Raw genomic sequence first — 26,586 nt, forward strand, 5'->3', positions numbered from 1 at the left:
GATTGGCTTCCTGGTGTCTGCGTCGAGCGGGCGGGACCAGCTGGTAACTGCCGAGTGGCTGGAGCGCGGGGCGGGGCCGACGCTGCGAGCACCGCGGCAGGGGCGGGGCCCGGGGCGGGCAGGATCTTGGGGGTCTGCAGGAAAGGCGGCGCGGCGAGTCTGGGGCTCGGCCCGGAGAGGGTCCTTCGTGGGGGAACCAAGTTCTGAGGGCTCAGGAGCCGGAGGCCGGGGAGTGAATTCCGGGTTGAGTGGGCGGAAGGGAGCCTGGGTTGAGGTGAGGCCCAGCAGCGGGAATTGAGAGAAAGAGCTGGCCCCTAAGGGACCGTTGGAGTGGACACACGCGGCAGGACACATTTTCACAGCGTCAGATTGTTGCATTGTCCAATTCCTTATCCTTTTATTTTTTAATTTTTTTTTCGGGAGCAACCACCTACGCCCTCACTCCGCTCCACCTCATTGCCTGATTCCCTCAGGTCCAGATGGGTCCTGGATACTTTGTCCATCCTGAGGGCCCCTGCCCTGGTGGCTGCTGCTTTTTTTTTTTTTAAACTGAATAAATTTAGACAAGTTTTTTTATTAGAAATGCTGTCAGAAAACGAAGTTGTCTGGACACCTGGTTGACTACGCAGTATCTCTGACGACTTTTATTCTCTTTTGTTTAAAACAAACCATGAGTCTTAGTGAATTTGTTCTCACTATTGGTAGTTACTAGATTTGAGCTTGTTAAGATCTCTTAAAGGCAAAAAGGGTAAAGAAGAGGAGCAAAAACCCTCTAGTACTGGTGCAACTTCTAGAATGAAATAACCCTTGATTCTTCTGTTTTCTTAACAGACATGGCTACTGATTACCAAGCAGGGCACATGCAACTGCCCAGAGCTGATGCCATTCGTTCGCGTCTCATCGATACTTTCTCTCTCATAGAGCATTTGCAAGGCTTGAGCCAAGCTGTGCCTCGGCACACTCTCCGGGAGATACTTGGTCAGCTATTTCTTCGTTACACTTAGTTTAAGACTCCTGTCTTCCTCCAGAATAGGAAGCAGAGAAATTTAAGGGTAGAAAATTAAGGGAAGTTTGTTTCGTTGCTGATTTGGAGGCTACACTTGATAAATTATCAAGTGTTGTATAAATAAAACTTTTTTTTTTTAGAGAGAGAATTTTAATGTTTATTTTTCGGCGGACACTACATCTTTGTTTGTATGTGGTGCTGAGGATCGAACCCGGGCCACATGCACGCCAGAGGAGCGTGCTACCGCTTGAGCTGCATCCCCAGCCCAGCATCTAGGAAATAGAGCCCATGTCACTCCCTTTTAGACTATTAGCTTTGACTAACTTTGAAAAGTTTCTCACCAAAGACACTTTGAGTTGAACCTGCTGCTTTTATTCTTCCGCATGGTCAGTGTTGGTATTAAGCCATATGTTAATTCTCACCCCAAACTAACAAGATTTTATTTGCTGTGAGAAGGAGCAACTGCAAGGCAAGTCCTCGTACTTTAAAACCCATTTTCCGATCAATCTCCCTACATCCAACCCTCCTTTTCATAACCCCAAAGAATTTCCTTTATGTTTGTCCACTCCCCTTTTTTGGATAGACTCTTGCTGGTTGGCCTTTAACTCCTGAACTCAAGATCCTCACGCTTCAACTTCAAGTAACTGGGACTAGAGGCATGTGCTATCCCTTTTAAAATTTTTGTTATAGATCCTTCCGTTCAGAAGAAACTTTTGCTGGGAGATCAGCATCAGCTAGTGCGAATATCCATAAAGCCTCGACATGTAGGACGAATTTCACATGCCCAGCGAATGTTGAGCAGGTTACGTGTGCGCTGCAGTCAGAGGCCACCTCTTTCCTTGTGGGCTGGATGGGTTCTTGAGAGTATCCTTTATGTCTCTGTTTTTTATACATGATAAGTTGCCATCTGTGTATGATTTCTTTTTCCCGACTGACCCCAAATACCAATATCATTGTATCTAACGGTATCTCTCTCTATATATTTATATATCCCTACCCAGGTCCTCATGCTGTATCTTATGTTCTTGCTGTTATTATTTCAGTTCCGTAAATCTGAAAGAACTCCGTTTTATGTTTCCTTAAGAGAAAATAGGTTCTCTCTTCACAAATTTCATCATCTTCCTCATCTTCCTGAATACAATCGTACTAATGGTTGAAATAGGTGAGAACTGATACTGAAAGAGGAAGTGGGTGGGAGGTATTTTCTTTTAAATTGATCATTTTACCTTTTAAAACATTGTTTGAATTGTGATAGGGACAATTCTATTAAGCCCTCTGGAATAGATTTTGTAGAGCTACTAAGATCTAGAAACATTTGGAGGGTTCTCAGGGTACTAGGTTCTCAGGATACTAGTAGTAGACACAGGGTAGTCTAGACACTTAAAGGTAGGGTGTAATATGTAGCAATGTGACAAATCCACAATGAACTGGAGGTGGGAACAAAACACCTGGCAATTGGCTTACTTTTAAAAATAATTTTCATATTTTGTTTCTAATGATGAGAGACAGCTAGGGCATGGTGGTGCACACCTATAATCCCAGCGTGCCAAGAGGCTGAGTTAGGAAGATTGCAAGTTCAAAGCCAGCCTCAGCAATGGCTAGGCACTAAGCAACTCAGTGAGACCCTGTCTAAATAAAATACAAAATAGGCCTGGGGATGTGGCTCAGTGGTTGAGTGCCCTTGAGTTCAATCTCCAGTACCAAATAAATAAATAAATAAATAAATAAATAAACAATCAGACAAATAAATAAATAATGAGAAAAAAGAAAAGATTTGGCTCATTTACAATTCTTACTCTGAAAATAATACGTTGCCACCATGGATAATCCTTATTTCCAATTAAAAAATAAATGTAGCATCTTTACAGTTTCTTTGACATTGATGTTTAAAGTTTTAGAGACAGCTTGATGTGCTGTATAAAATTTTTCATTGTGTGAGTGCACTTTATGGAATCTAATGAACATCATCATAACATAAACTTGCAGAATTATTTTCTTCTTTTTTTTTCTTTCATGGTATCCAGGGGCACTTAACCACTGACCCACATCCCCAGCCCTTTTTTAATGTTTTATTTAGAGTCAGGGTCTTACTAAGTTGCTGAGGCCAGCTTTGAACTCACGATCCTCCTGCCTCAGCCTCCTGAGCCACTGAGATTGCAGGCTGTGAGCCACTCTCACCTTATTTGCTATTTTGAGAGAGGGTCTCAATAAATTGCCTGGGGCTTCCTTAAGTTGCTGAGGCTGGCTTTGAACTTGCAATCATCTTGCCTCAGTCTTCCCTGGTGCTGGGATGACAGGTGTGTATCACTGCACCTGGCTCTTATGCTCTTCTTATCTTTATTTTGTTTATTTGTATTTATGTGGTGCTGAGGATCGAATCTAGTGCCTCACATTGCAAGGCAAGCACTCTGCCACTGAACCACAACTCCAGCCCTCTTATGCTCTTCTTAAAGTTGTACTTTTCGGCATCAGTGTTCCTTACTTAATTGTGGATATCATTAGCTAAAATGTTCCTAAAAACAATGAAAATTTTAAACTATATAAGTGTCAAAATCTATACAGTTTGTGTTGTTCAGGGTGATTAAGTATGTTCTGATCTTCTTTAACTGCCAGGTATATCAATCAGAACATTTGATGTTCCTCGGATGGTTCTGTTTTAGAGGGGAATGTATTTAGTTACTAAAGAATAAATATGGGAATTAAAGTAGAGGCCATAAAACCTTTAAAATCACTAAACTCTGGAACACCTTCAAGAATTCCCAAGGTACTGTCATGTAACAAAAAAAAAAAAAAAAAAAAATTTCAGGGGTTTGCAAACTTGTTTGAAAATGCTTTCTAGTTGAAAAAAATCCTGAGATGCAGAAAGATAAAACTTTCAAGGTCATTCATCTAGAAGCTGGTGGAGCTTACTTTCAAACCCAGGTATCTGGCCCTGAAATTTTTTCCTTGAATTCAGCCTGAAATTCTGAATACTGGCGGTTATATCAAACATATGTCCCTATACCCATAACTAGAAAAAGAAAGCTAACCAATTACAAAAATGAGTGCCTTCTGTGAAGGGATGCTTAAAAGTATATGGTAGTTTGGAGTGAAAAGAATCTGGGAGGCTGAGACAGGATTGCAAGTTCAAAGCCAGCCTTAGCAAAAAGCGAGGGACTAAGCAACTCAGTGAGACCCTGTCTCTAAATAAAATAACAAAATAGGGCTGGGGATGTGGCTCAGTGGCAGAGTTCCCCTGAATTCAATTCCTGGTAAAAAAAAAAAAAAAAAAAAAAAAAAGGAAAGAATCTTAGTATCTGTAAAATAATTAAAATATTACAGGATAATTCTATAAGCTAGCTGTAAGAAAAGTATTGTTAACTTGAAAAACTTAACTAGGTAACAGAAGATTTAGGGAAAGTAATAGAAACCAGATAATTAAGGCATTAAGGAATTTGAGATTAATTAGGGACATATATATGTATTATTATGTATTATTATATATTATATATGTATTATTATATATGTATTATTATGGAAGGCAATTCTGCCCTTCTGCAAAAGTCCTTTAAGTCCTATTGTTCTAACTCAGTGACATTTCTTATGTTCTAAAGATTTTACTAGTTTTTGTTTTGTTTTGTTGGATGGGGGGATTGAACCTAGGGACTCTCTGCCACTGAGCTACATTCTGAGACAGGGTCTTGCTAAGTTGCCAAGGCTGGCCTTGAACTTACAGTCCTCCTGCCTCAGCCTCCATATAGCTGAGATTAGAGGCATGTGCCACTGTGCTTGGCAGGATTTTCAAATCATGTAACTTGGCCAAATCAATACTAGTATTTTATTATAGCCCTTTGTATAAAACTAAATGAGAGAAAGAAGAAACACTGGGGAATGATATTGTTATATTGTGTACAAGTATGAATATGTAACAACAAATCCCACTATTAAGTACAACTATAATGTATCAATAAAAAAAATGAGGAAAAAAAAAACCCAAAGGCTTATTTCTGCAGTGGAATTGTAAGCATTATTTGAACTCATCATTTGCAACTCTCACTGTTGTCGTTTGTGGAACATATATACAAATTATGGTGTGCTTCTCTCTTTGGCAATGTTGAACTTCTCTTGCAACCAATGTGAATTTACCTGATATTCTATGTGCTAGATTAGGAAGTGGCAATAGACAACTCTCAATATTGAAACTCTGCCATAGAATCATATACATATGCCTGACTTGCTTGATAAAGCTACTGCTTTCTGTCACCCCAAGAGAAGAATATTCAAATGTAGATCTTCACTATTAACTCACAGCAGTGACTAAAATTCCTGGCTGGACTGTGCTGGGCTTCTCAGCTCTATTTCCAATAAGATTCCTTTGCATTGTTAAGGCAGGCTGTTTTTTTTGTTTGTTTGTTTGTTTGTTTTTGTTTTTGTTTTTTTGGTTACCAAGGATTGAACTTGGGGGTACTTAACCACTGAGCCACATCCCCAACGCTTTTTAAAATATTTTATTTAGAGACAGGGTCTCACTGAGTAGCTTAAGGCCTAAATAAAGTCCTGAGGCTGGCTTTGAATTTGCAATCCTCCTGCCTCAGCTTCCTAAGCCACTGGGATTATAGGTATGTGCTGCTGTGCCCAGCAGGCTGAAAATTTTTTCAAGTTACATTTTCATTTCAGATAGTATATACATTTTCATTGGTTGATGTGGAGTTGGAGGCAGTCATTTTTGCACACTCTGTTTTGCTTAGGCAATTCCTAGAATTTCTTCCTCTAAACTTCCTTGGGTTCATTTAGCTGCTGCTGTTGCTGCTGCTTCTTTTTTTTTTTTTTTAATTAAGGATTAAACCTAGGGTGCTCTACCACTGAGATATATCCCCAGTCCTTTTTTTATTATTATTATTTTAGTTGTAACTAGACACAGTATAGTTATTTTCTTTATTTTTATGTGGTACTGAGGATTGAACCCGGCCCTCTCACCTGCTAGGCGAGCGCTCTACCTCTGAGCCACAGCCTCAACCCCTGTCCCCGGACCTTTTGGGGCTTGGGATGTGGCTCAAGTGGTAGTGTGCTCGCCTGGCATGCGTGAGGCACTGGGTTCGATCCTCAGCACCACGTAAAAATAAAATAAAGATATTATGTTCACCTAAAAAAATAAACATTAAAAAAATTTTTTTTGAGGGGCTGGGGATGTGGTTCAAGTGGTAGTGCGCTTACCTAGCATGCGTGAGGCACTGGGTTCGATTCTCAGCACTGCATAAAAATAAAATAAAGATATTTTAGAAAATCTTTTTTTTTTTTTTTTTTTTTTTTGAGATAGGGCCTCACTAAATTGCTGAGGCTGGGGGCTGGAGCTGTGGCTCAGTGGTAGCACACTTGCACTGGGTTCAATTCTCAGCACCACATATAAATACATATATAAAATAAAGGTCTAGGGGCTGGGGATGTGGCTCAAGTGGTAGCGCGCTCGCCTGGCATGCGTGCGGCCCGGGTTCGATCCTCAGCACCACATACCAACAAAGATGTTGTGTCCGCCGAGAACTAAAAAATAAATATTAAAAATTCTCTCTCTCTCTCTCTCTCTCTCTCTCTCTCCCCCTCCCTCCCTCCCTCCCTCCCTCCCTCTCTCTCTCTCTCTCTAAAAAAAAAAAATATCTAAAATAAAGGTCTATCAACAACTAAAATAAATAAATAAGTAAATAGCTGAGGCTGGCCTTGAACTTGTGATCCTCTTGCTTAGCTTCCTGAGTAGCTAGGATTACAGAAGTGTACCACTACACCAGGCTGGCACCTGTTCATTTAGCTTCTTAAAAAAATATCAGCTCTTTTCCCAGAGAATAAAATAACAATAGCTTCTTTAATTTGTACTTCCATACTCAAATCATCAGATTCCTCTTTCCAAGACTTTTACTTTACACTGTTTCATTGCTCTCTTTGGTTTCCTGTTTTGTGAAGGCAAAAACTAAACAAAAATTATAGTAATCAATTTCCCAGTCGCAAATGTGGTTTTCAGCTACTTTTAATATTATAATCTCATGTTTCTGAGATCCAGAATTTATTATTATTGATAAAATATTGTTCTTTTATTGAATCTAAGCTGCCATCAATAAGAAATAAGAAATAAATAAGAAGAAATAAATAAGAAATAAAAATTCTGGGACACATCATTGATTTTTAAGATGCATTCTAATTTCAGAGATGTTAAAAGTGAAACACTGCCTCAGAATTGGAGGAACATTTAAAAATTTTTTTTTTAGTTGTAGATGGACACAATACCTTTATTTATTGATTTTATGTGGTGCTGAGACTTGAACCCAGTGCCTCACACATGCTAGGCAAGCACTCTGCCATTGAGCTACAGCCCCAGCTCTGGAGGAAAATTTTTTTTTTTAAAGAGAGAGAGAATTTTTTTTTAATATTTATTTTTTAGTTTTCGGCAGACACAACATCTTTGTTTGTATGTGGTGCTGAGGATCAAACCCGGGCCACACGCATGCCAGGCGAGCGCACTACCACTTGAGCCATATCCCCAGCCCCTGGAGGAACATTTTTTCAAAAATTATTTTAGTTGTAGATGGACACAATACCTTTATTTTATTTATTTATTTTTATGTGGTGCTGAGGATTGAACCCAGAACCTTACGTGTTAGGCAAGCACTCTAACACTGAGTTATATCCCCAGCCCCTGGAGGAACATTTTATGTAAAAGAAAATTTTCAAGAAGCACATATCCTAAAGAAGCATTAGGATAAGTATAGTATGACTCCCATAGTTTTTAACCAACCCATTCCAGAGAGTTGACTGTATGGTTCCTTTCTTTTTATCTTGATCCAATCCAAGATCAGGTAACTGTAAAACAATAACACCATAATATTGATGCTTATTTAGCTTATTTTGACCTTACTTTTTTCTAGTGCATAGTATACATTCATTAGATGTATAAAAAGTGATGGAGAAAGTTAAAAGATTAAAAGTTAAAGGGACAGCATTTAGCAAATAATGAGGTTCTAGAGAGGAAGCATATGGTTCAATTTGCTTTGCAGAAAAAAAAATAATTTTTTTGGTAGAGAAGAAGGAAAAGAAAGCTCAAAAATAAAGGGCCAAGTAATTTTGAGGTAGGCAAGAAGACATAAGGATAGATAGAAAGGATACATGAGAAGAATGGCCCTGGATTAAAAATCTAGATTTAGAAGTCCCTTTCATATCTTAATCATAAACAGCACTGTTCAATCAGTTATTAGACCTTATCCACAGGTACACCTATGTAGTATCATGTTCCAAAGCAGAATGTATCAAAGACAAGAAAAATAAATAATCCTGGTATTGCTGTTACTCCACTATTCAGCAAATGACCCCCATTCTGGTAATGGTCAACATGTCCAGTTAACCAACACAGGAGAGAACTAAAAACAATCTCTTAGATCATGTCTCTGTACTATTCATCTTATTATCATATATAAATGTGCCTACCTGAGATATAGCTAGGGCATTCCTCTCCTGTGCCCATACTCTACCCTCTCAGAGTATGTATTTCAATATCCTCAGTCTGTTCCTTACTTAGACCTTTTTAAAAATTCCTTTATGTGATGATATTAAGAATCCAAGGATTCTCATTGCCTGAGTTGAGGTCCACCTCCCTTTTGGGGGAACTCCTTGATACCCCTGCCTGGTGATGATTTCATTTTATAACACAATAAACATGAATATAACTATGAATCTGATTTGTTGTGTGTACATCCTTTATTAAATATTTTATATATCATGAGCCTATGTTTTCATTCTATTAAGACCCAATGCTTTCTTGTGAACTCTGGGACTTATTTAATAACAGTACAGGGGGTGTGGGTAGAAGTGGTAAAGGGGAGGAATCCCTTAATGGTTGTGTGATCCCAGAACGGGTGGGAAGTGATTTGCAGTTGTTAGATATTAACAGGAAATGAATTGTGGCTATTTTTTATGGTCATTGCTGTATGTCCCTGAATTTTATAGGTTGAAGCAACAGTGATAAGACAGGAAACTCAAAGAAAAATGGAATAATAGTGGACAAAACTGTGGTTTATAAGCGATTATTTTCCATTATTCAACTTCCTACTTTCTTAATTTTTATACCTCCTTTGTTTTATCCTCACAGAATTGCTAGAATCCACAAATGCCAAACTGTGGTCATTGAAGCTGATTTTGGAGGTGGCAGCGTGGTTTATCTTGTTTGTTTTCATCTTAGAGATCCTTCTTATGTGGCTATCAAGCTTTTTCCTCTTCTGGAAGAATGCCTGGAATGTATTTGACTTTATTGTTACCATATTGGTAAGGATAGATATCTTGAAGATTAGTTAGTGGGCTGAGGAATGTGTCTAGGTAAATCCAAATAACAAGAATACAGAAAGAAACACAAAAATTTACCTAATTTCCTTCTTTGATATTTTTTTCTAACTAAAAGTCAGTAATTGCAAGAATTGTTGGTATTAGGAGCAAGATAGAATCTAACCACAACATCAATCCCAGAAATAACACCTGCCAGTTACTAAGTACTTATCAAGTGCCTACACTAATGTTTTACATGTATTATCTCATTTGTGCTTCACAACAGTTCAAGAAGATAAACACTAATTTTATCCATTTTTTATATCTAAATGAGTTGAAATGCAGTTAAGTGATTTAGTATAGGAGGGCTGAATCAATCTCCTGAGAATGCTATTCAAAGGATAGTACATAGGAAACTATTAGGAGGATGGGATGAAGATGCATCTGTGCCTGGGTGGTTTTGGGTATATTTTACTCATATTCTTGTTTCCTACAGTCTTTGCTTCCTGAAATTGTGGTGTTAGGAGGGGTATCAGGTCAACCTGTGTGGCTCCAGCTGCTAAGGATCTGCCGGGTGCTGAGGTCTCTCAAACTCTTTGCACGATTCCGTCAAATTCGAGTTATTATTTTGGCCCTGGTGAGGGCCCTCAAGGTGATTTGACTGTTGCAGCTAAAGCAGGGGGCAAGGTAGATGGGGGTTTAACATTTAATATGAAATAAGTCTGGGTGGGTTAAATAAGGCAATAAAAGGTCCTGTGAAATGTTACTTGTTGAGAAAGGACCAGGGATAAACTGCTGTGAATTTGAGATGACTGGGTTCTGGAATGAAAGTAAGGGTTTGGGTGGGCTGGCCAGGTGGGCTTGACTGGGCTGTTGGTGAAGATCAGCCTAGTCTGGCCCAGCTCTGACTTGAGGTCATGGCCTTCAGAGCATGACCTTCCTCTTGATGTTGCTGCTCATCTTCTTCTACATTTTTGCTGTGACTGGTGTCTACTTCTTTGAGGATTACACCCGTTCAACTCGCCAGGACCTGGTGTACAACGTGTTCTTCTCGTATGCAGGGCTGGGGAAGTCTGGGTGAGGGGAGAGAATCTGGGTTAGACACTAGGAAGCTCATCCAAAGCACAGTAATACAAAAAGTGTAAGCTATTGTAAGAAACAAGAACAGTTTCCTCCTTCCTCATCCTCCCAAGCTGTTAGGATTACAGGCATATATCAAACTGTGCCCAACTCCAGCTCTTTTTATTTTTAATTTTGAGACTAAGTCTAGTTAAGTTGCCCAGGCTGGTCTTTTTTTTTATATATATATATTTTTTTTTAGTTCTCGGCAGACACAACATCTTTGTTGGTATGTGGTGCTGAGGATCGAACCCGGGCCGCACGCATGCCAGGCGAGCGCGCTACCGCTTGAGCCACATCCCCAGCCCCAAGGCTGGTCTTGAACTTGTAATCTTCCTGCCTCAGCCTCCCAAATTACTGGGATTACAGGTATACAACACTGTGCCCAGCAGTTTTATAATTTTTTTATTATTTGTATATAATCATGATAATTATGTTTATGTCACATGTTCATCCATTTATTTGCCTATCAGTTCATACCAATGAGTTAGAACAATTAGAATGAAGGTTTAAAAAAATCTTGTTGGTGCCAGGCCTGTGGCACTCATTTGTGACTCTAGAGACTTTGGCAGGAGTATTATAAATCTTAGGCCAGGGCTGGGGATGTGGCTCAAGCGGTAGCGCACTCGCCTGGCATGCGTGCGGCCTGGGTTCGATCCTCAGCACCACATACCAACAAAGATGTTGTGTCCGCCGAGAACTAAAAAATAAAAAAAAAAAAAAAAAAAAATCTTAGGCCAGCCTCAGCAATTTAGTGAGCCTCTGTCTCAAAAATTTTTTAAATTAAAAAATGGGAGGTGGGTACTGGGCATGTAGCTCAGTGGTAAAGCATCCCTGGGTTAAATCCCCAGTACAAACAACAACAACAACAACAAAAAAAAAACAACAAAAAAATCTAGTTGATAACTCATTCATCTTTTGAAAATTTATTATCAAGTACTTACTATGCTTCAGGACTAATAGAATAGTAAGGGGTATTATTTAAGATAAAGGAAAACTTGTATGTATGTGTGCAGGAGATTGAGTCCAGGCCCTTGAGCATTCTATGAAGGTCTCTACCAATGATCTAGAACCCCAACACCAGGAAAATTTAATAAAACAATTTCAAACTGAAGAATGATTAGCTAAAAAATTCTTTTAATATGTTAGAACAAACTCTGAAGAAATTTTATGTTGCTTTAAAAATAAGAATTGTACAGTTTCTGAGAGATTTAGATGTTTGCTTCTATTTTTCACACACCATTTTTTTTAGGGACCTGTTGAATTCTGTAGTGACAGTGTTCATTCTCTTCACCTTGGATCATTGGTATGCACTGCTTCAGGATGTCTGGAAGGTTCCCGAAGTCAGCCATGTATTCAGCAGCATCTATGTCATCCTTTGGTTATTGCTTGGCTCCATTATCTTTAGAAATATCATAGTAGCCATGATGGGTAAGCATGAAGGAGGTGCAACTTGTTGGGAAAGAGGTTGGCAAGAAATTAGTCTGATAATTGGAATTGGTGGACTGTGGGTAGAGAGAACCCAGTGTAGCAGGAAGGCTTGGATCCTAGAATGGTCTGTTCCCACCCAAGCCCTCTTTCCAGATCTAGTCAACACCATTTCCCAACTCCTAATGGCCCTTTGGGGCAGTAACTAATTTCCAGAATATCCGGAATGAGCTGAGCGAGGAAATGACGCATCTGGAGGTTCAGCACAAAGCTGACATATTCAAGCGGCAGATTATCCAGAGGTCTGCTCCCCTGTTTTCAGACCCAACTTTATTTCTCTCAAAGGCTCTCTGACCTCATTCCTGGGTTTCACTCTTTAACTTTGACCCTACTTTTCCCCTTATGACAGAAGATTCGCTCCTAAAGTTAAGAATTCCCCAGTTCTAGTATTTTGCCTAATTCTTCATGCACTGTGAGGGCTTCCCAACTCTTTTTCACCTCTTTGCCACATTTCTTCTCCCTATATGGTTTTCTTCACTTGCTGATAAGAATTCTTGTCTTTTTCCCTTATTGCACTATGCTTATGGATAGTTTTCTCTACCCTTTTTCTTGTTTATGTTTTTTTTTTTTTTTGGTTATTTGTTTTGCAGGAGACAAAACCTGTCCCCTGAAGCACTGAGGTCATTCCATAGCAAAATACATACCAGGTTAGGAGCACTTATGTGAGCTGGGATGGAAACACATGAAGGAGGAGAGTTTAGAAAATCAAAGGAGGGGGCTGGGGCTGGGGCTGGGGCTCAGTGGTAGAGCATTTGCCTGGCACATGTCAGGCACTGGGTTTGATCTTCAGTATCACATAAAAATTAATAAACAAAATATTGTGTCCATTTACAACTAAAAAAGAATATTAAAAAAAGATTGACTTTGAGAGAGAGAATCCATTTATTTAATAACTATTAGTTGTAATCAGTTCAGTGGTGACCCCCCCAGATTATATGTCCATATCCTAACTCTCTAGAACCTTGTGAATGTGACCTTATTTTTAAAAATGGCCTGGGCATGGTGGTGCAAACCTGTAATCTCAGCGACTTGGGAGGCTGAGACAGGAGGATCACAAGTTCAAGGCCAGCCCCAGAAACTTAACAAGGCTTCAAGCAAGTTAGTGAGACCCTGTCTCAAAATAAAAAATAAAATAAGTGCTGAGGATATAGCTCAGTGGTTAAGCACCCCAGGTTCAATCACCAGTACAAAAAAAAAATAAGTCTTTGAAGATATGATTAATTTAAGGTTCTTGAGATGAGTTCATCCTGGATTTTCCAGGTGGGCCCTACATTCAATGACAAGGATCCTTATAAAAGACAGAAAACACAGACCCATAAGATAGGAGAAAGATGGGCTGGGGATGTGGCTCAAGCGGTATCGCGCTTGCCTGGCATGCGTGCTGCCCGGGTTCGATCCTCAGCACCACATACAAAGATGTTGTGTCCGCCAATAACTAAAAAATAAATATTAAAAAATTTTCTCTCTCTCTCTCTCTCTCTCTCTCTCCCCTCTATCTCTTTCTTTAAAAAAAAAAAGGAGAAAGAGAGATGAAAATGGAACTAAAGATTGAAATGATGCAGCCATAAGCCAAGGGAAGCTGAGGCATGCTAGGTAGCTGCTAGAGGTAAAAGAGGCAAGGAACTTTGCCTCCAAAAGCCTCTAGAGGTAGTTTGGCACTGCCAACACTTTGATTTCAGACTTAGGGTCTCCAGAACTATAAGAGAATATATTTCTGTTGTTTTAAACCACCAAGTTTGTGGTCATTTGTCCTGGCAGCCACAAGAAACCGATGCAAACGCCTTCAATGAAAAAGATACTGTTCTAGACCTTTAGTGTGTAGCAGTGAATAAGATAACAGAATAGAAAAAAAAAAGATACTCATTCATCCATTAACAAATAATTATTGAATACTTAGTAGGTGTTTGGGACATGCCAGAGACCAAAATAGACAATAATGCCTGCTTTCATGGCGCTCATATACTAGTAGAGGTAAAGAGATAATAAGCAATGAACATACAGACATTAAGTTAAATTACGTTAAGTGGGCTGGGATTGTGGCTCAGAGGTAGAGCTCTTGCCTACCATGTGTGAAACACTGGGTTCGATCCTCAGCACCACATAAAAATAAAGATATGTGTCCACTTATAACTGAAAATAAATATTTTTTAAAAATTATGATAAGCATTATGGAAACATTAAAATTAGAATAGGTTAAAGGGAATTAGGAGTAGAGGCTAAAAATTGCATATGGATTATAGTTTTAAACAGGGTAATCAAGGTATCCTCAATTGAAAAGGTAATATGTGAACAAAGACTTAAAGGAGGTAAAAAGATTTCCCTGGGGATATCTATGGGAAGAGTGTTAGTGGCAGAGGGAACAACTAGTACAGAGGTATTAAGCTAGAAACATGCCTACTGTGTTTTGAAAACAGCAAGGAGGCCATTGTTACTGGAGCAGAATAGGCAGGGGAAAGAGTGATGAAGTCAGAGAGATGTTGGGATGGGAAACTGAATCTTTAGGGCTGTGGGAGGTCACTGGAGGGACTTGACTTTAACTTCAAGGGAAAAGGAAAGCAGAAAAGAGAAGAGACATGGAGTGATTTACATTAAAGGATTATCAAGGTTGTTATATTGATGGTAAAACTGTAAAGGAATAAGGGAAGGAGCAGAGATCAGCAGCAATGCATCTGTTCTCACAAAAGATGAAAATGACACAGACCAGGGTTGTACCAGTACCAGTAAGTTAGTGAGAAAAGGTGTATTTTAAGGGTAGGGCCAAGAGGATTTATTCATAGATTGAATGTGAGAAGAAAGAAAAGAAGTAAGAAGGATATATTAGGGATAAATGAGATTGGAAGTGCCTAAGCTAAGTTTGGGAGTAGTTCATACTTCATAAGCTTTGAATCATCACTTTAGGGGTGGCCAGGGACAGGACTAGAATAAACTAGTCATAACTCATAAATGCATTTGAAGCAATAAAATCTCTTAATTCACATACAGAAAAATCAGTAACCAAAAGGTATCTTCGGACTTTGAAACTTCTGAAGGGGATCACATAGAGACTGAATCCAGTGTTGCTGCTGAAGAACCGGCAGAGACTGAGCGCCGTGCTGCTAAAGATACGGCAAAGGCTAAATCAAAAACAAAGAAATCCGTTCCCCACAAAAAAGAGTACCCATCTGCCTCCTCTGCCTCCTCTTCTTCCTCCTATTATTCTGTGTCTCCAGGATTCAGATATTCTGATAATATTGGTGAGCAGAAGAGTTTCTTCTATTTAAATTCAGACTGCTCTATGAAAAAATCACAATCTTAAGAGGAGCAGTCCCACTGTGTCTGTGTTCCAATTTTCTTCACCAGTCTGATTTTCTGGTCTTAATTACTTTCTTTGTACTTTTTAATTTTCCTTGAAGTTCTGTTTCATTTTGGATAAGTGTGGCTGTGGCTCTTTTCACTCATTGTACAAAGTAGTCTTTTTAAGGCATGATGGTACACCTATAATTCCAAAGATTCAGAAGGCTGAGGCAGGAAGATTACAGATTTGAGACCAGCCTTAGCAACTCAGCAAGAGAGCTTGTCTAGAAATTATTATATATACACACACACACACACACACACACACACACACATTTAAGGGCTGAGGATGTAGCTTGGTAAAGCAATTGTGGGTTCGTTCACCAGTACCCAAAAAACAGAAGTCTTATGGTGATGTGCCCTTTACCCTCCATGCTTCCTGTTTCCTCTTTCATCTCCACCTTTCTAGCCACACCATGAGACTTAATCAACTCATTTCCAACTTCCAGAAATCTAGGTATGTTTTTAAGAAATATTCCTCCCTACAGATAAGATGGACTGGGAGACTCTTGTGCACCAGAATCTACCTGGACTAATGGATATGGATCAGGATGACCGTGTGGTTTGGCCCAGAGACTCACTCTTCCGATATTTTGAGTTGCTAGAAAAGCTTCAGTATAACCTAGAAGAGCGTAAGAAATTACAACAGTTTGCAGGTATGGAGTTACGGCAGTCATGGAGATTGGGAGTTGATAGCATGGGAATAATATATATATAACTGGGAAGAAGTGGGAGGGTGTCCACTATTCTAGCACCTCAGCTGTCTACCTCACACCTGAAAAGAGCAAATTCTTGTTTTGGTATGTCACATTTTGGCTATGTGTCCCAATTTCCTCTAACATAGAGAACCTAGAACCTGCTTCTCCAGCAGGGGACGCCCAAATCCTATGAGATCTGAGAGCTTGTTCCCCAAGAGCATAGTGTCCAATTCCATTTGGGAATTAAGGTGGGTTTTGCCCTATTTGGGTAGTCCACTCCCTTCTGGACATAGTCCTTCTCTTTGAAGGTCTCAGTTCAGTAATGAGCAGTGGGCTCAGGCTCACATGGACAGCTATGGGGTTTCAATGGAGAGCAGAAAGCCCACAAGTGCCCACTGCCCCAGCCCCCAAAAGATTTTTATGAATTGTAGACTTTTCCCATCAGCCCTTCTAGTGTCAATCTAGGGATACAGAAGTAAATGGTTTAAATAGTAGAGTTTTATATAAGCTAAGAATTATCTGCTTGAAATTATTTTTTCTATATTTCATGATTTGGAGATTAATTTTGATTAATAAAATTTCCCTCTAAAAATAAAAACAAACAAACAAAAAAACCTGGAAGAGTTAAGGACTTTTTTTTTTTTTTTACAATTTAATATGGATTAGTGTCATCTGAGTTTTCTTCCTCATACCTTGCTGAAAAGAATCTAATGTGAATTAAATAAGGAAGGAGGACTCTCTGTGCATATATACATGTGTACATGTGGTGGGCACAGGAGGGCAATAATAGAAATTTAAAACATTGGGACAGAATTTTGGGTAGGATGTCAAAGACAAGCTTTGCCCACATCAAAATTTGCTTGACGTTCATCCTGCTCTTTCCAGTAATTCTTCAGTCCTGCCTTCCCACTTGTTCTCTGGGGAGAACAGTGTGGAAGGGAAGAGAAGGTTGAAGTTGGTTTCTTTAATCTTGATTAACTTGTCTATGGCAAAGATTGCCGACTCATATGGCTTAATTTAGAGTAAAGATTAGTCGATTTGTGTGGGAGTCTAGAACTCAGAAAAGCAAGGTCTTCACCAAATGCTTATATGTTCCAAACATTCTTAGCTCTCCAGCCTCACAGTCTGTTTCTTTACAGTGCAGGCACTGATGAGCTTTGAAGACAAGTAAAGCCTTCAGTGGATGGCTTTGAAATCTTTGGGCCCAGCAGAAGATAATGAAGGGAATACTCGGAAATAGAGAATTCAAAATATAAATGTCTAATAAATACTGCTTTTGAGTTAACTAATTATGTTTCTGAGACATAGGGACACTGAAAGCATAAGGTCAGGCAAAAAAAATAGTTCAGATGCTCATGGTGCCTGTGCTCCTTGCCATTCCATTCTCTCTACAGCTCTGTTTTATTTTTTTAACTTTATCATTTAATCTTGTAATCTTCTACCCTTCTTGCAACCTCTGCTTTCCCTAAGGCAGTCTGTAAAGCACTCTGTGGGAAGAGATTCCCAGAGCTGTTGTTAGTACAACAACAAAAAAATGTTGTTTCCATTGTCTACTGACATTACTTCTCTTATGCACCATTAGTGCTTTTTTTCTTTCTTTCTGATCTTAATTGGTTTTATTTTGATTCTAGAATCAGGCAGTAGTCTGGACCAAAAATTGTTCAGATGCTCCCCAGGCACCATTAATTTCAGTCAGACATTTTATACCCATTTCTGTGCTGAAAGATATATTTTTTTTATTCCAATTTTTTACAATTGCTCACAGCGGTATTCAAATCAACATGTTACACAGATTTGTAGTGTTATGAAGGACCTCAGACTTAATCTATCTCACATCAATGCAGGAAAACCTTTGTGTGTATGTGTAGTGCTGTGGATGGGCCTCCTGTGTGCTAGGCAAGTGCTCTACCACTGAACTACATCCCCACAGGAACATCTTTTAAAACCTCATTGAAAAGGTGATTATCTAGCCATTAGTTATTGTTAGTAGTTATTGGTGATTTACTACATAGAAGAGATCCTATTTCATTATTGGATGACTCAACTCAGTTGAAATGTTTATTATGAATATTATGAATATTTATAGTTTTTATAAAATATAGTATTATGAATATAAATAATACTCTATATATGGAATATAGGTATATATTCCATAAGATAACCACATATGAAAGATATTTTTCTCTTATTTTTTGAAGATAAAATTGAGACTTAAAAAATTAAGTAAGATAAAATACATGCCTCTAAAAAAAAATAAGTAAGGCTGAGCTCTGTGATATATGCTCATAATACCAGAGGCTAAGGCAAGAGGATCCCCAAGTTCAAGGTCAGAAAATTTAGTAAGACCTTCTGTCAAAATAGAACACAAAAAAGACTATGTCAGAATTCAGAGGTAGAGCATTCCTGGGTTCAACCCCTAGTACTGCCAAAAAAAAAAAAAAGTTGCCCAAGGGCACATACCAAATTAGAGACAGAACTAAGAGTCTAAAGCAGGTTAAAAATTCTAAGTTAAGGAAGATTAAATTTAAAGCATTTATACAATAAAATAGCTTACTCTATTGACTTTTCAATAAAGATTCACTGTTGTCACAGCTGTGGTTCTTTTCTCTGCAGTCCTCTCATGTCTGCTCTCTTCCATGTGTCCATGCTCTCTAGGCTGGCTTCACTCAGGTAGCCAGATGATTTTCTGAAACTCCTAGACCTATATGCCTATTTGCTCAAAACCAGGGGAGGAGAGACCATGACTCCTTTCTCAATCATTGAACAAAACAAAACTGAGCTTTGGGTCAGAATAGTGGTTATTCTTGAAGTGAAGCCACTATCTAGGAGAAGGCATGAGGAACCTGGAGTATTGTGATGTTCTACAACTTGATCTGCATGGTGGTTACACAGGTAAATACACATATAAAAGTTCAATATGCTGTACACTTAAGATTTGGGCAAGGGCTCACCTAATATGTGCGAGGCCCTGAGTTTGATCCTTAGCACCACATAAAAATAATAAATAAACAAATAAATAAAGGTATTTTGTCCAACTACAACTAAAAAATAAATATTAAAACAAAAAGATTTGGGCAACCCACACACTCACACACTCACACATCCTGAGCGTCACTGATTGCATCAAGAAGTTAAGTCAGGGCTGGGGTTGTGGCTCAGTGGTAGAGGGTTAGGTCATAGGCTTACTCCTAAACCAATCATAGAGGTAAGGTGGATAGGATGACTAATTTAGGCTTTCTCCTGGAACAGGAGGTAAGATCAGTCATACCTAACCTTAAGGGCTATAACTGCAATGGGGAAGGGATGAATGGATGGTAGGAAGGCAACTCCTCTGGTCATCATTACTTAAAAGTATGTCTGGCAGAAAGGTCAAGATAGGGAAAGTGGAAATGAATGGAAATTTCCAGAATAGGTAAATCCAGGAAGACAGTAGATAAGTGGTTGCCTAGGGATTTGGGGAGGAAATGGGACTTATTGCTAATAGATAGTGTTTCTTTTTGAGGTGATGAAAATGTTCTGGAATTATATAACCACTGAGCCACGTTCCCAGCCATATTTTGTATTTTATCTAGAGACACAGTCTCAGTGAGTTGTTTGGCACCTCATTTTTCCTGAGGCTGTCTTCGAACTCATGATCCTCCTATCTCAGCCTTCCGAGCTGCTGGGATTACAGGCATGTGCCACTGTGCTTGGCAAACAACATGGAATTATATACTTTAAAGTGGTAAATTTTATGTGAATTTTTTTAAAACATGGAATTATATTCTTTAAAGTGGTAAATTTTATGTGAATTATCTCAATTTAAAATGAAGTACATAAAGACTATCCAAAATTAAGAGCAATATTGCATTTCAAGAAGACATTTTAGTCATTCATAAAATGAAGAACATTGTAGTAAATATGTAACATTGTAGTAAAAATTCCATAAGAAATATGGCATATATATTTAGGAAGAATAATTGAAAATGCCATTTTTTAGGTGCAATTATATACCTAGAATTACTAGAATTAGGGGTAACAAAGGATTTCTATTTAGTACTAATAGAAGAGGGCTGGAAATAGAAACCTGGGAAATAGGAATATATAAGTGATAGGAGAAAGCAACAGAGCTACCAAAGAAGCTAGAAAGAGAATAGTTAAAAAGACAGGGAAACCATTCTAGAGCAACATCTTTAGGGGCTAGACAAAACTTCAAGAGAAAAGTAATGGTCCAGTAAGATCTGAACTGAAGTATCCATGAAGGTGGCAATCAGAAAACAATAAATATAATAAAGCAGAGTAAGGAACAGTATCTAATCTTATGTATTCTACCCACAAAGTAGATGTTCTGTGAGGAGCTTTTCTCAGTGTGGCTGGTAATTTTCAATAAGTGCAGAATTTCCTATCCCATCCCCCATATTAAAGATTCAAAAGCAGAGGGTGGAGGTATGATCCAGTGGTAGACCACTTGCCTGGTGTGGGTGAGTCCCTGAGATTCTCTCCAGCACCACACACACACACACACACACAAAAAAAAAAAGAATCAAAAGCACTTTATAGGTATCTGATGGACTTTCTCAAACGATTCCCTTCTGAGTTTTTATAACTGACTTTGAATGGTCTGTGCATGCTGTGCTGCCTCATTATTTAACTCTTTCCTCAAGGAAAATGGTCTAACATTAATTCTATCAGAAGTTTATTCAACAAATATTTGTTGAGTTCCTAAGTTCTAGATACTGCTGTAGGCACTTGGGATACATCAGGGAACATACAAGACTGAAATCTTGTATGAAATCCTAAGTAGTTCCTCTTAAAATCACCAAGTAATCTGTAGCTCAGCTACCCTGGAGGTTGAAGCGGGAGGATCACAGAGTTCCAGGACAGCCTACATTTAGGGAGACCCTGTCTCAAAATTTAAAAAAGGGCTGGGGGTGTAGCACATGGTAGAGCACTTGCCTGGCATGTGCAAGAGGGCTCTATGTTTGATCCCCAGTACAAAAAATATTACTAAGTAACAGATTAAACCTTCCATGAAGACAGTGAGTTTATTTCCTTCTACATTTGTTTGCTTGTTGCTCTTTAATGAGCTATATCCCCAGCTCTCCTCTAAGGTTTTTCAAATCATACTCCAGCAGCCCAGAGCTAATAATAGCTGCTGAATAACAAAAAACACTTTTTTCCTGACTAAATGTAAATATTCTAAAATGTAAGGATCAAGTCCCAAGTTTTCTTTTTATTCCCTGACCAGGTATCCTTTCTGTAGCTTTTACGGGTGTTCTTAAGTCAAGATATTCAAGCTCTAAGCCAGGACTCTCAAGTTTCCTTTGAAATATATTGAAGAAGTTGGATATTGTTGTAATATAACTAAATGTTAAAATTTTACACATGGTTTATGTTAAGATTTTATGTTTAGGCCATATTATTTATTTATTTATTTATTTATTTTTGTAGTGCCAGGGATCAAATCTGGGGCCTTGCACTCTGGGCAAGCACTATACCATTGACTACATGCCTAACCTAGAACATAACTTTAGCCTTTGATTTCTAACTATTATATTTTCAATTGCCATAATGGAACATAAACATTATGTTTCCACTTGGCAGCAGAAAAGTTAATATTTGTTTTATCACAGTACAAAATAAATAAAAATACTATAAGAAGAAAAGATAAATTTTATACTAACAGCCAGATTCTACCTACTCTATTATCATAGTTTACCTTTTATTTTTTTATGTTCAAGATCTGAACTGAAGTATCCATGGATCGTGGCAATCAGAAGACAATAAATGTAATAAAACAGAGTAAGGAAGCAGTATCTAATCTTACATATGCTACCCACAAAGTAGATGTTCTGTGAGGAGCTTTGCTTAGTGTGGCTGGTAATGATACCACTGGTTATTGGTGAGGTTATTGGTGACGAGTCCTGCTTCCCTACATATTGAAGTTTGAACATTAAAGAAGCACACCAAGGCAAGCAAATGAAACAGGGTTTATTTAAAAAGAGGTAACACAGACTTCTCCCGCAAGGGAGAAGGGAGCCATAGGTGGTATCTTGGTATTCGGGACCCCCAAAAGACCACCAGAGACCAAGATCGATGTAAGCAGCAAAAAAGTGTTTTTTTTTTTTTTTTTTTTTTTTTTTGCGAGGTAGCTCGGTCCTTCGCATGACACAGCAACTGGTGACACTGAGAGGCCCCGAGCCCAGGGTTTGCAGCAGTTTTATACACTCTTTGGGGAAGGCAGGGACTTCACATACATCATAGCATCTCTTAGCAAATCATCACACACTGCGGGAAAATCAAACAACTCTAAAACATGATTAGCACATTCACTGGAGGGAACAAGTTGGGTAGGGGTGATTCGTTACTATAAGAGGGGGATTCATTTGAACTGATTGGTTTAAGCTGAAAGACCCCAGCCCCATAACCTAAAGACCCCAGCCCCATAACCTAAGGCCCGATTATGAAAAGTAGAAAGTATGCAGTAAACAGGGTGAGCTCACCACATAACCTGTTAGAAAGGGCACCCTGACCACATCACAGGACATGCTTGAGCACACTGGGATCATAAGCGGGAACAGGGAGGAAACAAAATGTAAACCTATGAGATTAATGAGTTTTTCGGAAACCTATAGTGAAAAACAAGTTTATCATAGTGAAAAACAAGTTTACCCTTTAAGTGACTTGTACGCTGGATTCAAAGGGACCAATGAGACACCTGTTATTGTGCTAGGCGGAAAACAACTCCTTTTTCCCTATAAAAGATCTGTACCCCAAAGCCCGGTGTGCCAGTTCACCAAAACTTCGGCTGAGGTTTTGCTGTGCACCCGCAGGCGCCTGTGTATTAATAAACTTGCCTCTTGCTTTTGCAGCCAGTGTGACGCTAGTTCTCTTTTGGACGGGGGATTTGAGGGTCTAGGGGTATTTCAAAGCCACGAGGGGTGTACATGCTGAACTACAGGGTTTCCCAACACGTTATCAACCACCATAAACTACTGGGAGGGTCATCTGGCATCCCAGGTATTTTCCCTGTCTCATGCTGATGGTGGTTGCTAGGGGATTGCTATGGATCCTCACCTAGCCTGACTGAGTCAGGGACATCTGGTGCAGCAGATTTCTCCTGTTATTTGTAGATAAACAACTCAGCAGGGTGGGTATGTGCCTAAGAGTGCTCTGTGGGTTTTTCCAAGGACAAGGGTCATGCCCTCTTCCTTCAATAGGCTTTGCTCTGAGGTAGAGGCTAGTTTCTCAATTGCACTGTCCTTCCCATCCCCACACCTCTTCCCTTCCCCTCATTCTTTTCTGCACAATCCAAAGTTCCTTCATTCTTCCCTACCTACCCTCCTGTCTCCCTTATGGATTAGTGTCGCTTATCAGAGAAAACATTTGGCCTTTGGTTTTTTGGGTTTGGCTTATTTTGCTTAGCATAATATTCTCCAGCTCCATCCATTTATCTGCAAATGCCATAATTTCATTCTTCTTTAAGGCTGAAGAATATTCATTGTATGTATCTACCAGATTTTCTTTTTTTTTTTTTAAAGAGAGAGTGAGAGAGGAGAGAGAGTGAGAGAGAGAGAGAGAATTTTTAATATTTATTTTTTAGTTCTCGGCGGACACAACATCTTTGTTGGTATGTGGTGCTGAGGATCGAACCCGGGCCACACGCATGCCAGGCGAGCGCGCTACCGCTTGAGCCACATCCCCAGCCCCGAGATTTTCTTTATCTATCTATCTGTTGAAGGGCATCTAGGTTGGTTCCATAGTTTAGCTATTATGAGTTGAGCTGCTATAAACATTGATGTGGCTGTATCACATAGTATGCTGATTCTAAGTCCTTTGTGTATAAACTGAGAAGTGGGATAACTCCTTGATGTTGTTGTGGTTGGCTTTGAACTTGTGATCTTCCTACCGCAGCCTCCCAAGCTGCTGAGATTACAGGTGTGCGCCATTGCACCCAGTGATTTGCATGCCTAGTCTTTTGAGGAAACTCCATACTGATTTCCATGGTGGTTGCACTAATTTACATTCCCACCAACAGTATAAAGTGTTCCTTTTTCTCCACATCTTCTCAAGCAGTTATTATTATTTACAGTTTTCTTTATAACTGTCATTCTGAATGGTGTGAGATGAAGATAATTTGAAGTTATGTAAGTATTTTATTTCTCCTTAAACTTTTGCCCACAAATTTCAGCAAGGTGGATCTTATTTACAGTAATTACTACAGTGGTATTATATTTCTCTCATTCTTTCTATAATTCTAAATTGAAATTATTTTATAAAGAATTGTCTCTTCTCTGAAGTGAACATTTTAATTCTTTATCCAGATGGAAACAGTAATTTCATCACTATAATAGAGTTCTTAGCTATAATCTATAATTTATAATGTGGGCTAGAAATACATGGAGTAGATTCAATTTATTTACTTAACAGATAATTTATTTACTCCATTGTATCAGTAATAGTTGAAAATACTTGGGGTACAACAGGGTCTAGTCTCTACTCAACAGTGTATACTATAGTCTAGTATAAGATTACACTCATGTTTCTGCACTGAAAATTAGCCGGATTCTTCTGAGTGGTATAAGGGTAACTGAGGCTTCCCCATAAAAGCCTGCTGAGGACCAAATGAGGATACTTTATTGGACTGACTCTTTGTTTTTATTCCTTACTTCAATGAGAAAAAAACTGAACTCTCTCCTGATCCTCTGTGTCTGTTTGTCATCACTTGTAAACAGAAGTTTTTACTGCTTCATTTCTTCCTCCAAAATCTCACACTGATTGCTCTTGTTGGCCAACTATAATATAGACACATACAAGGAATAGAGCCAGGCAAACTGGCACACGCTTATAATCCCAGCGATTCAGAAACTGAGGCAGGAGGATCAAAAGTGTCAGGCCAGCCTGGGAAACTTAGGAAGACGCTCTTTCAAAAGAAAAAAAAAAAAAAACCTGGAAGAAAACCCTGGAAATCCATATGCAGCAAAATGAAATTAAACCCCTATCTCTCACCATGCACAAAACTCAACTCAAAGTGGATAAGGACCTAGGAAGTAAACCAGAGATCCTGTGCCTATAGAAGAAAAAGTAGGCCCAAATCTTGATCATGTTGGATTAGGCCCCGACTTCCTTAATAAGACTCCTAGGACTGGGGTTGTGGCTCAGTGGTAGAACACTTGCCTAGCCCACGTGAGGCACTGGGTTCGATCCCCAGAACCACATAAAAGTAAACAAAATAAAGGTACAAAGGATATTTTTTTTAAAAAAGACTCCTATAGTACAAAAAATAATATCAAGAATCAATAAATGGGCTGGATTCAAACTGAAAAGCTTCTCAGCAAAAGAAACAATCAGTGAGGTGAATAGACGCCTACAGAATGGGAGCAAATTTTACCACATGCATGTTGATAGAGCACTAATTTCCGGGATATATTAAAAACTCAAAAAACTTAACACCAAAAAAGCCAAATAACCCAATCAGTAAATAGGCTAAGGAGCTGAACAGACACTTCTCAGAGATGATATACAATCAACAAATATATTAAAAAATGTTCAACATCTCTAGCAATCAGAGAAATGCAAATCAAAACTAAGATTTCATCTCACTCCAGTCAGAATGGCAGCTATTAAGAATACAAACAACAATAAGTGTTGGCAAGGATGTGGGGAAAAAGGCACACTCATACTTTGCTGGTGTGACTGCAAATTGGTGCAACCAATTCTGGAAAGCAGAATGGAGATTCCTTGGAAAACTTGGAATGGAACCACCATTTGACTCAACTATCCCACTCCTTGGACTTAAAAACAGCATACTACAGTGACGCAGCCTCATCAATGTTTATAGCAGCACAATTCACAATAGCTAAATTGTGGAACAAACCGAGATTCCCTTCCGTAGATGAATGGATAAAGACACTATGGTATATATATACAATGGAATATTACTCAGCATTAAAAGAGAATAAAACTATGGCATTTGCAGGTAAATGGATGGAGTTGGAGAGTATTATGCTAAGCGAAGTATCCAGTCCCCAAAAAACAAATGCCAAATGTTTTCTATAATATGAGGATGCTGATCCATAATGGGGATGGGGTCAGAGTGGGGGAGCATGGGAGGAAACTTTAGATAGGGAAAAGGAGAAGGAGGGTAAGGGAGGGGCCAGAGGGATAGGAAAGATGGTGGAATGGACATCATTACCCTAAGTACATGTATGAAGACATGAAAGGTGTGACTCTACTTTGTGTATAACCAGACACAAAAAATTGTTCTCTATATATGTACTATGTTTTGAAATGAAATCTGCTTTCCTATATAACAGATAAATAAATAAAATCCTATTTTTTAAAATGTGTGTGTGTATGTGTGTGTGTATATATACACACACACACACACACACACACACACTCACACATACACACACACACATACATATATTAAAAGGGCTAGGAATGTAGCTCTGGTGGTAGAATACTTGCCTAGCATGTGTAAGGCCCTGGGTTCAGTTCCCAGGACTGTAAAAACAAAAACAGGGAAAATAATTCTGGGAAATTTATTCAAGTTTAACTAAATTGACAAAGTTCAAAACTACCACAGATTGTTTTGATTGTTTACCTTTATTAACTCATCAAGTCCAAAGTTTTTTTTTAATTTTTAATATTTATTTTTTAGTTCTCGGCGGACACAACATC

At 38.8% G+C, this 26,586-nt stretch overlaps 1 protein-coding gene across 1 annotated transcript; it reads left to right on the forward strand.

Moving 5' to 3' along the window:
* Positions 1-100: 100 nt before the first annotated feature.
* CATSPER2 (cation channel sperm associated 2) lies at positions 101-17,092 on the forward strand (the record flags this gene model as incomplete). The annotated part of the gene is made up of 13 exons (XM_081292871.1): positions 101-274; positions 832-978; positions 1,697-1,870; positions 2,100-2,168; positions 9,114-9,286; positions 9,780-9,935; positions 10,212-10,336; positions 11,655-11,833; positions 12,033-12,132; positions 12,481-12,537; positions 14,873-15,123; positions 15,712-15,879; positions 17,061-17,092. The coding sequence occupies exons 2-13, from the start codon at positions 834-836 to the stop codon at positions 17,090-17,092; spliced, it is 1,629 nt and encodes a 542-aa protein (XP_081148997.1). The 5' UTR covers positions 101-274; positions 832-833.
* Positions 17,093-26,586: the final 9,494 nt, after the last annotated feature.

Source organism: Spermophilus citellus (genome assembly GCF_964194105.1).
Source record: "Spermophilus citellus genome assembly, chromosome: 4".
Classification (NCBI taxonomy): Eukaryota; Metazoa; Chordata; class Mammalia; order Rodentia; family Sciuridae; genus Spermophilus; species Spermophilus citellus.